The sequence below is a fragment of the Danio rerio genome, chromosome 7, assembly GCF_049306965.1.
Source record: "Danio rerio strain Tuebingen ecotype United States chromosome 7, GRCz12tu, whole genome shotgun sequence".
Classification (NCBI taxonomy): domain Eukaryota; kingdom Metazoa; phylum Chordata; class Actinopteri; order Cypriniformes; family Danionidae; genus Danio; species Danio rerio.
This window is the reverse complement of record NC_133182.1, coordinates 79,293,504-79,307,748: the sequence shown is the minus strand read 5'-3', so window position 1 is coordinate 79,307,748 and position 14,245 is coordinate 79,293,504. Positions and strand designations below refer to the sequence as shown.

General features: G+C 38.7%; 2 protein-coding genes across 2 annotated transcripts; both read right to left on the bottom strand.

The window, feature by feature from the left end:
* Positions 1-442: 442 nt before the first annotated feature.
* Positions 443-1,816, bottom strand: cbln6 (cerebellin 6). The gene is made up of 3 exons (NM_001327749.1): positions 1,516-1,816; positions 1,298-1,426; positions 443-1,216 (listed from the first exon to the last, which is right to left on the bottom strand). The coding sequence occupies exons 1-3, from the start codon at positions 1,712-1,714 to the stop codon at positions 936-938; spliced, it is 609 nt and encodes a 202-aa protein (NP_001314678.1). The 5' UTR covers positions 1,715-1,816; the 3' UTR covers positions 443-935.
* A 1,803-nt stretch (positions 1,817-3,619) lies between these two features.
* Positions 3,620-5,552, bottom strand: si:ch211-142d6.2. The gene is made up of 3 exons (XM_001334192.8): positions 4,889-5,552; positions 4,489-4,617; positions 3,620-4,022 (listed from the first exon to the last, which is right to left on the bottom strand). Exons 1-3 carry the CDS (start codon positions 5,127-5,129, stop codon positions 3,742-3,744), a joined length of 651 nt encoding a protein of 216 aa, XP_001334228.3. The 5' UTR covers positions 5,130-5,552; the 3' UTR covers positions 3,620-3,741.
* Positions 5,553-14,245: the final 8,693 nt, after the last annotated feature.

Here is a 14,245-nt window from a genome sequence, read left to right as displayed (position 1 = left end):
TTATTTTCAAAGTGTCTGCTAGCTATTTTATTTTCAAGGTCTGAAGTGAACTATCTGCTGCCGCTTTCAGTAGTATGGCAATAACTGTAATGTTAAATGATAATTAAACTCACATTAAGCGCATTTAACACTGAATAATGCACATAATCAGTACCTAAGGTGATCGGTGTCATAGTAGTTTATGCTGTTGTTCGGCTGCGATGTCGCGAAAATAAAAAGCATTTATAAAATAGAGATTTCACACATTGCAGATGGTTAGGACAAAAACTTCTCTTAACATGGAAAATATACATAATATTGCATGTCAAGTGTAGTTAGGACACGGTGTTAAGATATACTAAAATGTAAACTAAACCTTCTCGTAGCATTCGTTTTACACACCAAATGCAGCAATATGCAGCTTCAGTAATAGATCTTGCTAATGAGAACTGAAAAAAATGTGTCAGGGTTAAGACATGTACAGTCATTTATTTACACAGTTTTTTCTTCATTCATTTCAAAACAAATGTCTGTACACATGAAAAAAAAAACACTTAAACACAAAAAAACTGTCAAGACCACACCAACCCAACAGGTTATGATATAAATGTATTAAGATTAAAGGCATGTAGACAATATATACAGTAGTTATAGCTGTACAGTCTTTCTCTTGCTCTTTGTATGTGGTGATTTTGTGACTTAATTGTGGTGAATTTAATGCTTCTCTACAGGTTTTTTTGCATTTATAAAGTGTCCTGTCTTAAGGTTGGTCTGTGTGGTGTGATGTGTGCAGGTAATTTGGTTTAAAATTGAGATTTCATTTAACTTTTTTTTAAGCATTATTTGTGGAAAAAATGACATCTTGCTTTACAGTCTTATTTATTTTGCAAACAACTGATATCGTATTGAACAATCAAATAAAGGTAATAATAATAATAGTTCTGATGTAATTTTAATCACATGGCGTTAATAAGAAATCCACTAAATGTAGTCATATTTTTTCCATCCCAGATATGTGTGTAACTGCTGAGCACAATATAGACTTGATCACCCTTCTCCAACAGCAGCGTTAATCCATTACCTCCATTCCGTGTAAAATCTGATTCATTCGAGTTATGTTTTGTTACTGCTACAAGTTTTCCATTTCTATACAAAGTCAGCTCTGTTCTGTGCTTAGTTCCACAATGATAGAAGAAACTAATGTAGTACACTCCTTTTACTGGTGCTGTGAAAATCCCTGTTAAAGAATAAAACAGATCCCCAGTTAACTATTGTACATGTGATTCATTATTTCAGAATGACACAGAATGTAGATTACCTGTATCCTTGTTGTAGGCATCACCAATGTTAATGAAGACTTCTCTGTAGACCAATGTTGAATCTTTATTTAATGGTCCAAGCAAACCACTCGACCCTAATGCAGCTGAAAACGCCACCTTTGGTCTGCCTGAAGAAACATATTCACACATTTTCTTAAAATGATGAAAACAGTCCAATATGAAATAACATCGGTCTCATAAACCACCTCGGTCTCACTTTTGATTTCTTCAATCTGAGTTTGTAGTCGACTCTCTGTGGCCTTTAATTTCTCCTGTAATGCTCCAATATCCTTCAATACTTCTGTGCACATCCTTAAAGGACAGGTCAACTGTTTGGAAATGTCTCCTAAGGTTTTGTCTGCTGCATTCAGGGCGAATACAAGACTGTGTAGAAGAATCACTGCCGTAACCCTCATTCTTAATGTTTTCTTGAAGTGGAGATTACCGAACTCTGCTGGATGTGTTTGTCAGAATGACACCAACCTGATGCTTTTATATCATTTAGTGGTTTACATAATGGACAATTTAGCCAATGGCAGACAGAGTTTTATTTGCTTGTTGCTCAAACATTAATGTTTTCATTACCTTTATGCCTAGTTTTTAGCTGACAGTACACAGAACTTTGGATTTATATACCAGTGGATCTTCCTATATATCTAGTTTGGGAACTGAGCCAAAACAATTAAACTCAAACCCAAAGGAAAATAAGTGGTGATTTTGTATGACAACAAGCTTTAAGGAAAAAGTATCCCAGGCTCAGTGGATATGCTGTATGAGCCCAATGATACATTTTTAAAAACCAAGAAATATCTGCGCACGGGTACATATGGCTGCATTTTGTAAGTAAAACAAATGCTACAGGGCAGTACCACTAAACCTTATCTCCATATGGACAGTTTGTCCAGCTTGACTGGTTTGCTTGGAAGATTGCAATGAACAGTGTCAGACTTGGGACACAGAGTGGACCGGGGTTTGAGACAGGTAAAGGACCTTCCCAGAATCCAGGTAAAATGAAACACCAAAAGAGCAGGGTGACATTGTGCACATGGCTTTCTCTTCCAGTTTGCTTTTGAAAATGATATTGGTCGGGTTTAGGTAAATCTAGGGCCTCCAGTGCATTTGTGAAAACAAAACCTACAAGCTCTGTGAACATTTTCCAATGAACCTGGGTTGGGAAAAAGACACTACAAGCCACCACAAAGTAAAACCAACCAAGACTCATTCTGAAAACGTAGTCCAGTGGACGTTTCTGGAGAACGCGAAATATATCCTTAGAGGTTTGTATTTTGCAGTTTTTGTTTTCGCGAATTCCTGAGAGGCCGCTGTGTGCGATTTTTCGCATCTCAAATGTCTCGCGAGGGCCGTTCGCGCCCGCGATGTTCTCGCGTAAACCCACTAGAGGCCGCTTTCGAAAGGCTATTTGTCTGACTTGCTAAATGATTGACTGGGTGACCAGCCAATCAGATGATCACCCTCCTCCTTCAAGCCCTCATCAAATTTTTACCACGCTTTCAGACTTTCCCACATTCTCACCCTGTTATAAATTGTCCATTTATTTTTTGGATTCTGTTTTTGTAATACCTGATTTCTGAAACCGCTGTTTCCCGGACTCAAACCTGATCGTCAAGGTCAACTCCTCTTTGAGTCTCAAGTCCACCAACGTACATGACGAGCTAACTGGACAAACAGATTGTTGCGGAAAAGCCCTCCACAAGGAGGTGAGCGGTCAACCGGTAATCGGGAAAAGGAACGGCGTCATACTGCCCCATAGCGTTCGCTTACAAAATTAAATGCAGCCATACGTACCTCCGGCTACATATCTCGCGGTCTCCAGAAACGTCCGCGGGACTAAGTTTTCAGATTGAGCATAGTTGAGTAAAACTGACCTGTTGCACTTGGTTATTTGGATATTGTTGTGATAACCAGCAGGATTTCCCTCGTTGGCCACTGGAGAGCACTCCACCTGCCCGTCTTATCCTCCTGGACTACACATACCATCATGCCTTGCATCCACACACTGGTTACAGTTCACCCTTTTCTAACTAAATGTAAATTCAATATGTAAAGTTATTTCTTCATTAGATCATGATAATGTTTAATTTACATATTATTGCACCATTATACACGCACTGGTTTTGTAAGAAATAAGATGTGTGGTGTGATTTAAATATTTTGCTGATGTTTAGAAAAGTTTTAATGGTTAGTCACTTTTGTCAGGTTGTTATTCTATTAAAATTAATTTAAGTTAGAATTAAGTACATAAATTGCTTAAATTCTTAAATGTAAATGTTGTACTGACCAACAAAATAAATTGAGGCTGGTTGTTTTGATGTCGCAAAGTTTTATTTACAACATTCAAGAACTGCATTAGTTTTTGTGGCAGTGAAGTAATAAACAGATTTTTCTAGTGAACTGCATTGTTTATTCGCATATTGTATTTAACTTACATGGCGTTAATAAGAAATCCACTAAACGTAGTGATACTGTTTCCATCCCAGACATATGTGCCTTTGCTAAGCACAATATAGACTTGATCAGCTTTCTCCAACAGCAGCGTTAATCCATTACCTCCATTCCGTGTTAAAATTAAATCAATCCAGTTATGTTTTGTTACTGCTTCAGGATTTCCATTTCTATACAAAGTCAGCTCTGTTCTGAACTTAGTTCCACAATGATAGAAGAAACTGAAGTAGTACACTCCTTTTACTGGTGCTGTGAAAATTCCTGTTAAAGAGTAAAACAGATCCCCAGTTAACTGTTGTACATGTGATTTATTCATTCATTCATTTTCTTTTCGGTTTAGTCCCTTTATTAATCTGGGGTCGCCACAGCGGAATGAACTGCCAATTTATCCAGCAAGTTTTTATGCTGCGGATGCCCTTCCAGCTGCAACCCATCTCAGGGGAAACATCCATACATTCATAGTACTTGTTCAGACTCATATACTACGGACAATTTAGCTTACCCAATTCACCTGTACCGCATGTGTTTGGACTGTGTGGAAAACCGGAGTACCGGAAGGAAACCCACATGAATACAGGGAGAACATGCAAACTCCACACAGAAATGCCAACTGACCCAGCCGAGGCTCAAACCAGTGACCTTCTTGCTGTGAGGCGACAGCACTACCTACTGCACCACTGTGTTGCCTATTTGTGATTATTTCAGAATGACACAGAATGTAGATTACCTGTATCCTTGTTGTAGGCATCACCAATATTAATGTAGACTTCTCTGTAGACCAATGTTGAATCTGTGTCAAAAGGTCCAATGTAACCATCTGACCCTAATGCAGCTGAAAACGCCACTTTTGGAGTGTCTGAAGAACATACATTCACACATAATAAACATAATGCAATGTTAAATCATATAATTCTCATAAACAATAGACTCCAAACTTAGTCCAGGAACGCTGGTGTCCTGCATAGTTTAGCTCCAACTTTCTTCAACACACCTATCTGGAAGTTTCTACAACACCTAGAGAGAGCTTGATAGGCTTGTTCAGGTGTGTCTAATTGGGATTGGAACTAAAATATGCAAGACACCGGCCCTCCAGGACCAAGTTTGGGCGCCCCTGCCATAGACCTTACCTTTGATGTCTTCGATCTGAGATTCACTGTTAGCGACTCTTGATTCAAGAGTTTGGAGTCGACTCTCTGTGGCCTTTAATTTCTCCTGTAATGCTCCAATATCCTTCATTAGTTCTGTGCACATCCTTAAAGGACAGGTCAACTGTTGAACAGTGTCTACTAAGTTGTTATCTATTGCATTCTTGGCGAATATAGGACTTGTGTGCAGAAGCAGCAGAAGAATTACTCCTGTAAGCTTCATTCTTAATGTTTTCCTAAAGTGTACTGTAGATTACTGAAGTCTGTGTTTAAATGACACTAATCTGATGCTTTTATATGATTATTTTCAGAGATTCACATGTGATGGGGAATTTAGCCAATGGCAGACAGTGTTATATTTGATTGTGACTTTCTTTGTTACCTTTGCACTTAGTTATTACCTACCTTAGCTAATATTAACTTGGTTTATCACTACTGTTATTATTAATTTACGATATGATCATAAATGCTGTAGTGGCAGATTACAGCTGCTTCATTTCTCAGTGGCCTGAAATAAACACTGAACTCTGTACTTTAGACTTCATAGCATTGCAGATTGTAGCAACTGCAGTATATTAGATATAAATGAATGCATTTGCTTTTCTGAGGCACTGTTCTTACATTAATATCATTTTAAACTTAGCTCGCATTTTATTAACTGAATCCACAAAACAAAAACCAAGGTAAAGAAATCAAGGCAAGGAAAGTTTATTTCTAAGGCACATTTCATATACAGTGGCATTTCAAGGGGCTTTAGATAAACAGGAATAAAAGAGGCAAGCATTAGAACATAAAAACAAACAATAAAAGTGATTCAAAAGAGATTAAAATGTGTTAATCAGGTTATAAAACAATGAAAAAGAAAAGACAGACATCATAGTGTGACCTTTGTGGGAAGTAGCACACAGCTCATTCAGGAAAGGCACAGCTAAACAGAAGTGTGTTCAGTCCTGATTTGAATTTGAGCACATCTGATCCTTTTTGGAAGCTGATTCCAGCAGCGGGGGATGCTGTAGTTAAACGCTGATTCAACTTGCTTTTACTAACCTCTTGGAATTTCTACATTCTCAGAAATAAAGGTACGCGAGTTGTCACTGGGGTGGTACCTGTCCAAAAGGTACACATTTGTACCAAAAGGTTACATATTAATACCTCAAGGGTAGATGTTAGTACCTAAAACATAAAAAGTGTTCCTCTTAAGTTTTTTAGGTGCTAATATATACTTTTGAGATACCAATATAGACCCTTTAAGTACGAATGTGTACCTTTTAAAAAAGTGTCACCCCAGTGACAGCTCTTTTACCTTTATTTCTGAGAGTGTAGTTTATATGATCGTAAATATTTGAGTGATCTTAGGTTTGTATTCAGTCAGCATATTTGTAATGGATTGAGCTCCTAGGCCATTTAGTGATTTATAGAACAGTAATAATACTTTAAACTCTACTCTGAATGTAACTGGCAGCCAGTGTAAAGACCTGAGGACAGGTGAGATGTGCTCTGATTTCCTGGTTCTGGTCAGAATTCTGGCTGCAGCGTTCTGGATGAGCTGCAACTATCTGACTGTGTTTTGAGAAGGCCAGTGAGGAGTCCATTACAGTAATCCACCCTGCTGCTGATAAAAGCATTAAGTTTCTCTAAGCCCTCACTGGAAACAAAGCATCTAATTCTTACAGTGTTTTTGAGATGATACACTCTCAGAAATAAAGGTACAGGAGCTGTCTCTGAGGCAGTACCTTTTCAAACAGTACATATTTGTACCTAAAGGGTCCATAATGGTACCTTAAAGGTACTTTTTACGTATACAATTGGGCACTAATATGCACCTTTGAGGTACCACTGTAGACTCTTTGGGTACAAATATGTATCTTTTGAAAATGTACTGCTCCAGTGACAGCTCCTGTACCTTTATGTCTGAGAATGTATAGTATGCTGATTTACTGACTGCTTTGACATGACTGTTGAAACTCAGATCTGACTCCAGAGTCACACCAAGATTTTTGACCTTATTTTTTGTGTTTGATCCCTAGAGCCAAGGTACGCATTCACCTTGAGAACCTCATCTCTATTCCCAAACACAATCATTTCAGTTTTCTCTTTGTTTAACTGAAGAATGTTTTGCCACATCCAATTGCTCATTTCATCAATGCACTGGCAGAGGGTGTCAATGCGGCTGTAGTCATTAGGCAGTAAGGCAAGGGTGTCCAAACTCGGTCCTGGAGGGCCGGTGTCCTAGAAAGTTTAGCTCCAACCCTAATCAAACCCACCTGAACCAGCTAAACCAGCTAAGCTCTTACTAGATACACTAGAAACTTCCTTGTAGGTGGGTTAAAACAAGTTGGAGTCAACTTAGCTGGACACTGACCCTCCAGGACCAAGTTTGCACATCCCTGCAGTAAGGCTATGTAGATCTGAGGGTCATCAGCAGAGCTGTGGTAGGAGATTTGGTTCTATCTCATTATTTGGCTCAGAGGGAGCATGTACAGGTAAAAAAAAAAAACCTGTTATACAATAGGAAAAAAATGTCTTGTATAATAAGGGTCAGAAAGTTCTTACCTGTACTTGTCCTGGATGCGGCAACCACTAAAAATTGACAGATTACGCTGACAGCTAATTTCAGCCTCTTGAATCCAAGATCTTGTTCTTTCAGTCACAACCTAAAGCTCTTGACTATTGGTAAGAGTAGGGGCATTGCTAGACATAAAGCTCTACTTTGGGAAATCGTTTGCTTGATTATTAATTTCATATGACATTTTATAGTGAACCCAGACAAGTCTAACATACGCTGGAAACAAGTCTGACTCATGGCTTGTTATTGGTTATTGCTGACCTATTCACCATAATAACCATGGACTAACCATAAACCTGACATTTTCATCACATTACATTTAAAGAGGTGCATACAGTACAAATTTACTTTACATCAGTCTCTTTTCTTAATAATTTTAAGCTTTACAGAATATTATCAGTAAATACTACTCAGAGCTCTGATATGAGAGCTGAGATCAAACCAGCAGATAAACCAACAACCAGAGCACCACCAGCAGCAGATAACAGAGCAGAAGACACAGGAGCAGAGCAGAACTCAGTCATCATTGGGGACGTTGTTCTGCCGTGAACACAGCGCTGTAGAAATCTCCTGAATATATCAAGGTAAGACAGAGCTGTTGTTAGTGTTTGACTGTAAGTCATTAAAGATGAACTGAATGTAACACAGACTAGAATGCAGGAATGTTTTCAGCCGGATGATTCTGACTTGTTGGACTTTTAGCTGCTGTTATGAGCTTTGTGTCTTCTGAAAGCTGCTCAGCATTTATTCAGATTGTCTAATTTATTAATATTGTCTAATTCAGATTGGACTAGTCAGGTTTTTCAGTCTTTATGGTGGTCTTCAAGAGTGTGTGGTCTCCTCCTGAATCAGCTGGTGGCGCTAGAGGGGATTCTCTCAGTCAGATGTCCGCTGTACACTGCTGCTGTTTTCTCCTCACGCTGCTTCAGACTCTTCTACATATTTTATTAAATGAAATATATGACTTGTATCCTTTTTATGTTCTTTGTTTCTGTGGCAACATGGATAATATGTGGAGTCTCAGATTCTCCAGAACGTTACTCTCGCACACACAGTGAAACAGATCCTCATATTTGGGTTATTTTCTAACTCACTCTGCTGGTGTTTTATCTGCCATATATTTTATTTATTTATTTTTAGAGCATTGGAAGACTTCATTTGAGCTTATTTCTATTTCTTATACTCCTTGGCTCCTGGTGAGTGTGAGGCTGATCTCAGACCCTCTCCTGTGTGTGCTGGTCTGCAGACAGAATCCCAGACTTTAAACAACACAAAACCCTCAAGAGACCAGAGCAGTTTAAGTAGATCTGGTTGGATGAACTGGTTGTCATTATATGTAGACTATAAATCTCAGTTTATTAACATCAGTAAAAAGCATTTGCTGTCATAATAACCAGTACAGCTGGAAAGTATATTATTAGCTCATTTCAATAAATAGATTGTATAAAATGTAATTAATTAAATGAATTAAACAGTACCTGTAATCAACATGTATAAATGCAGCATAAATGTTTAATTTAATGTGTCAGTGTATAGTCTGTTTGTTTGTGTGCTATATGATCATCTTAAAGTAATCTTTAATTCCCTCTACAAATAATGATCTGCATGTGCATGTAATGGATTTATATTCTCTAATGTGTTTATTATTTGTTGGTTCTCGACTTTATTAAAATATCTGCTTTTCTGTTTTCATGCTCTTACTGAAGACACTTTGATAATAAAACCTCATTATTATCTTAAATCATCTCTTGTCTTTATAAATGTCACAATCACCAGTGATCCCGGATTCACCTGAACTACAATTCTGTCACCTTATGAACTACAACTCCTATCACACACCTCACACACACCTGTTTCCGATCACCGATGATTACACACACACAGCTGGAGGCTGATCAAAGACTGATTGCACTGACTATATACACTGCTCACATTCCCTCACACATTGCTGAGTCTTGTTATTGCTACGCTATGAAGCGTTTCCTAGTCTAGTCTGTCCGTGTTCCTTGACCCTTTGCCTTGTTTATTATTTTCTGTTGTTTGAATCGACCATTTGACTGTGACTTGACTACACTTCTGTATTGCCCTGTATGTTCCTGTTTGCTCCTGTGATTGACCATTGCCTGTCTGACAATTCTAAGTAAAGCATGTGGATCCTCAGTCCGTTGTAACCCGACTTCCTGGTTACATTGAGTGATCAGTCATGACAATTAAAATCTTTATTTTTGAGAAGTGGAGCTGCAGAGATGGGGAGGTACAAAGGTTTTGGAGGACCAAAGTGGAACTTGAGGTTCAATCAACCAGGATGGATATAACGGCATCTACACTCATGTTAGTCTGTTTCTCCTTACCCTGAGGTCAACCTAATCCTGGACCCGACCAGTAAGGATGAGATCTTGATCTTCAGCCAGATTTGTAAGGCTGCATTTTTTCATCTTTAAAATGTTGTCAAACTTCAACACATGCTATCAATGTCTAATGCAGGAAAAGCGTATTCATGCTTTAATGACCTCTCAGTTAGATTACTGTAATGCATTATTATTTGTTTGCTCTGCAGGCCTAATTAACAAACTCAAAATGCAGCTGCTAGAGTCTTTCTAGAACAAATAAGTATGATCGTATTACTCCAGATCTTCCACTATTGCATTGACTCCCTATTAAACATTGCATAAATGAAGATCTTATACCTACAAAGCCCTGAACGACTGAGCTGCCCAGTATTTGAGGAGCTCCTGGTGTATTACAGATCCTCACCTCCACTACGGACAATGGATTATTCCTAGAATGTCAAAGTCAACTGTTGGCGGTAGATTGTGCTACTCACTGCGTCACTGTCATCGACTCGATCCCAGTCATTCCTCTCGCTGGCCAGCAGAGGTCTCCATCACCGGACTATTGAACACTATATCACCCACAAACCCATTCGGGCAGCTGATTACACTGCATCTGATACTCGTTTCCCCAGCTCACACACACAAATAAAAGCAGCTCTCGCTCTCGCTTCATTGCGAAGTGTTGTTCTGCCCTGCTGACATTACTGAGTGTTATTTATTCTTGCCTGACCTTCTGTTGCCAACGTGGATTGTCCTCAACCTTGTCTTGCCTGTCGCCTGCCTTGTATATCTGACTGTTTTACCAATCTTGATTCTCGCTGCCTACCCCTGACCCATGCCTGCTACTGTTACATACGAATGCCAGCCGCCTGCCTATCGACCTTATAAGCCTGTGATTCATGTGAGTTCATACACCAGTGTGTACTGTGTGTTTATTATTAAACTGTGTTTAATAAAGTACTACAAATGGATCCCTTTGTGTCAGACTGCGCGCTACAGTCACCATGATGCCCACTCCTTATTATCCAAATATAAAAACAATTTCTTGATAATCTGTTATTTTATTACTGTTATAATCAGTTATTTTTATTTACTAATGTTCTGTTTTTAACTTATATTTGTGTTATAGGCTGAATTGGTAGATCTCTTGTTTATTTTCAGTGTGTTCTGTTGACACACATTTTAAAGGTAACTTGCTCAAGCGTGGCCACTATACTTTTCTTGACATGAATTTACCAAAGCACATAATTAATATTATAAATTATGTCTTTAAATCTGGTGTGAACAGAATACTAATCAGTCGCAATGTAAATATTGCTAGTTTGAATGTTAGTTGTTAAATATGTGCCAAAGCCTGGCTGTATTATAGATTAGCTGATCTGGTGAACTGTAATGCGCAGGGCTCTTGACTGTGGTTCAGACACTATCGCTGCTTGTGGGTGAGAATGTGCTCTTCCTCTGGTGTCTGCTTGTTACATTTATTGGCCAATTTGAGCTCAGTGTGGTCACAGATCTCATCTCCAGCTCCTACTGGGCTTTAATTCTCACAAGAATTACAAATTACACCAGTATATATGAGGCATGGTGGCTCGGTGGTCGCCTCACAGCAAGAAAGTTGCTGATTCGAGTGCTGGCTGGGTCAGTTGGCGTTTCTGTGTGGAGTTTGCATGTTCTCCCCTGTGTCAGTGTGGGTTTCCTCTGGGTGCTCCTGTTTCCCCCACAGTCCAAACACATGCGCTATAGGGGAACTGATCAACTAAATTGTCCATAGTGTGTGTGTGTGTGTGTGTGTGTGTGTGTGTGTGTGTGTGTGTGTGTGTGTGTGTGTGGATGTTTCCAAGTAATGGGTGGCGGCTGGAAGGGTGCTGTTTTAAAACATATACTGGAATAGTTGGTGGTTCATTCCGCTGTGGCCTCATAAATAAGAGCCTAAGCTGCAGGAAATTTCACATTTAATTCTTAATGTGTTTATTTACTTTTACACATTACGCTTTGAGGCAAAAAGTCATGCTTCTCACTGAAACCACAGTCAGAGCTCATATATCTGAGCTGAGATCAAACCCGCAGATAAATCAACACCCAGAAACCAGCAGAAGAAAAAGAGGAAGAAAAAGCAGAGCACAGGCAGACCGAGAGAAGAAGTCAAACAATAAACATCTCCAGAACATATCGAGGTAAGAGAGAGAGGCTATCTTCACCTCTAGACATCCCTTTATACTGCTGCTCAGCATTTATTCAGTGTAGATTATGTTCATCTTACATACTTGTGTGTTCACAGATGAACAACACAGGCAGCTACTGGCATTTAGATTACTCATTTAGATGGAGGTTTAAACCTGAAGAGCTGGATATAAAGATCAGATCCTGCATCTTCAGCATCATCGGTGTGTCTGCAGGTCTTCCAGCTCTTTTTTGGGCTGTCGGTGAACTGATTGAGCACAGAAGGAATGGACACCGTATTTCAGTCTTCATCATCCTCCTCCTCCTCACTGACTTCACTGAGGTTTTCTTGAGTCCCTGCATGCTGATCAAAGATCTCTTAGATGAGCTTTCAGAGAATGTGGATTGGACATGCTGGGTTTTTCAGTCCTTAAGTTGGTCTTCAACAGACTGTGGTGTCCTCCTGAATCAGCTGGTGGCGCTAGAGGGGATTCTCTCAGTCAGATATCCGCTGTACACTGCTGCTGTTTTCTCCTCACGCTGGTTCAGACTCTTCTACGCACTTGTGCTTCTCTGTATCATCATCTGTGATTTTTTTTGGTTTTATTTAAGTGTGACAGAAGTATATCACTATATATTTCCTCTTTCTGTGTTCATCGTGTCCGTGATCACGTGGATAATCTCTTGTGGAGCTTCATGTTCAGCGGAGCGTCGCTCTCACACATCCAGGAAAGCAGATCCTCATATTGTGGTGGTTTTCGTATTTAATCTGCTGATGCTCTTCTTTTGTGTCATTACTTTACCTTCAGGTTATAAAGTGACTCTTTCACATATTCCTTGGCTCCTGGTGAGGTTGAGACTGATCTCAGACCCTCTCCTGTGTGTGCTGGTCTGCAGGCAGAGTCTCAGAGTTCAGACATCACCAAACCCTGAAGAGACTTCAGTTCAGCCTGAGTAGATCTGAAATGAGCTGATGCTTTCACAGTAATGCTGATTGAATGTTTAACATTCGAATATACTGTCATGATAGCCTTTAGACTGTAAATTAATAAAGTTTGATAATAAAACAGCTTTAACATCATAAATGTAATGCACTGCTTTAAGTACTAAACATTTGACTTAAATGATTGTTTATACATGTGTTTTTAATGTATATTTCACTGTTAAAAGTAACTCTAGCTGCTTTTAGGAAGTAACTTGCATTTGCTTAAATTAATAAATGTTTAAAATGATGTCCACTTAAAACATATGAGACATCCATGAACTACATTAGCAGTGTGTACAAACACAAATGTGAATGTTTTCCCCCTCAAATATGTATTATGAATAAATAAATATTGAATTATTTTGCATGTTTCTTGTTAACATCCAGTTAAGTAACTTGTCAGTGTAACAATCTGCATTTAATCTGACCTGGCATATAAACACAAGAGCTCTTCACGTCTATTACATTCTTGAAATTCTAGCCAGTTGATAATAGATGGGATTTTAAACATTTATTTATTTATTTATTCTATTAATGTAATTATTAGTTGCCTTTTTGTGTTGTAAATAACTTTAATGGACTATTTATATAAATGAAATACACTGTATCTCTGCATGCTCAGAAATAAAAGTGCAAAATACCTTTTCAAATGCTGCATGTTTGCACTTAAAGGGTCCAATAAATAGCATTAACTCCTGTGCGTAAATGTAAAGGTCTTGCACATCCGTTAGGTGCATATTTACATTGAAAAGCAATACTGTCTAAATCATAATAATCATTTTAAAGACAGGAGTTCAAGTTTTTAAGAAAGAGTCAATAATAATAATAATGTGTCCATCCAAGTAAAGTCATGACATAAAGATAAACTGAGAAGTTAATGTCAATCAAGCTGCACTTTTAATTAATATTCTTTCTCATAGTTACATTTAAAGAGTTATTTAATGCATTAGTTAACAAATATGAAAGAATAAGTTAATTGTCACACAACCAGCGATCGCTCTCCAGAGAACGCTGGTTCTCACACGAACACCATGGACTACACTTCCGCCTTCCCCTGGACTACATATGCATACATGCTCTCCGGTCACACTCACACATGCTCACTCATCAAGACTGATTACATTCTCACCAGCTGATCCTTGTTCAGAGACTGATTAGACACCCTTCATAAGCCACTCATTCCCCCATCCAGTTTTTCACCCATCTTGTTTACAGCTAGTGACATCACAACGCATTTCTCCCTGTCTTGTTCATCTCCGTATTTAGACCCTAGCCTTGTTCATCCTTGTTATCCT

Coding starts and splice junctions, on each gene's coding strand:
- si:ch211-142d6.2 (XM_001334192.8), bottom strand. CDS start 5,129: ATGAAGCTTACAGGAGTAATTCTTCTGCTGCTTCTGCACACAAGTCCT. Junction 4,618..4,888: donor TCAGATCGAAGACATCAAAG/GTAAGGTCTATG, acceptor TATGTTCTTCAG/ACACTCCAAAAGTGGCGTTT. Junction 4,023..4,488: donor TGCCTACAACAAGGATACAG/GTAATCTACATT, acceptor ACTCTTTAACAG/GAATTTTCACAGCACCAGTA.
- cbln6 (NM_001327749.1), bottom strand. CDS start 1,714: ATGAGGGTTACGGCAGTGATTCTTCTACACAGTCTTGTATTCGCCCTG. Junction 1,427..1,515: donor TCAGATTGAAGAAATCAAAA/GTGAGACCGAGG, acceptor ATGTTTCTTCAG/GCAGACCAAAGGTGGCGTTT. Junction 1,217..1,297: donor TGCCTACAACAAGGATACAG/GTAATCTACATT, acceptor ATTCTTTAACAG/GGATTTTCACAGCACCAGTA.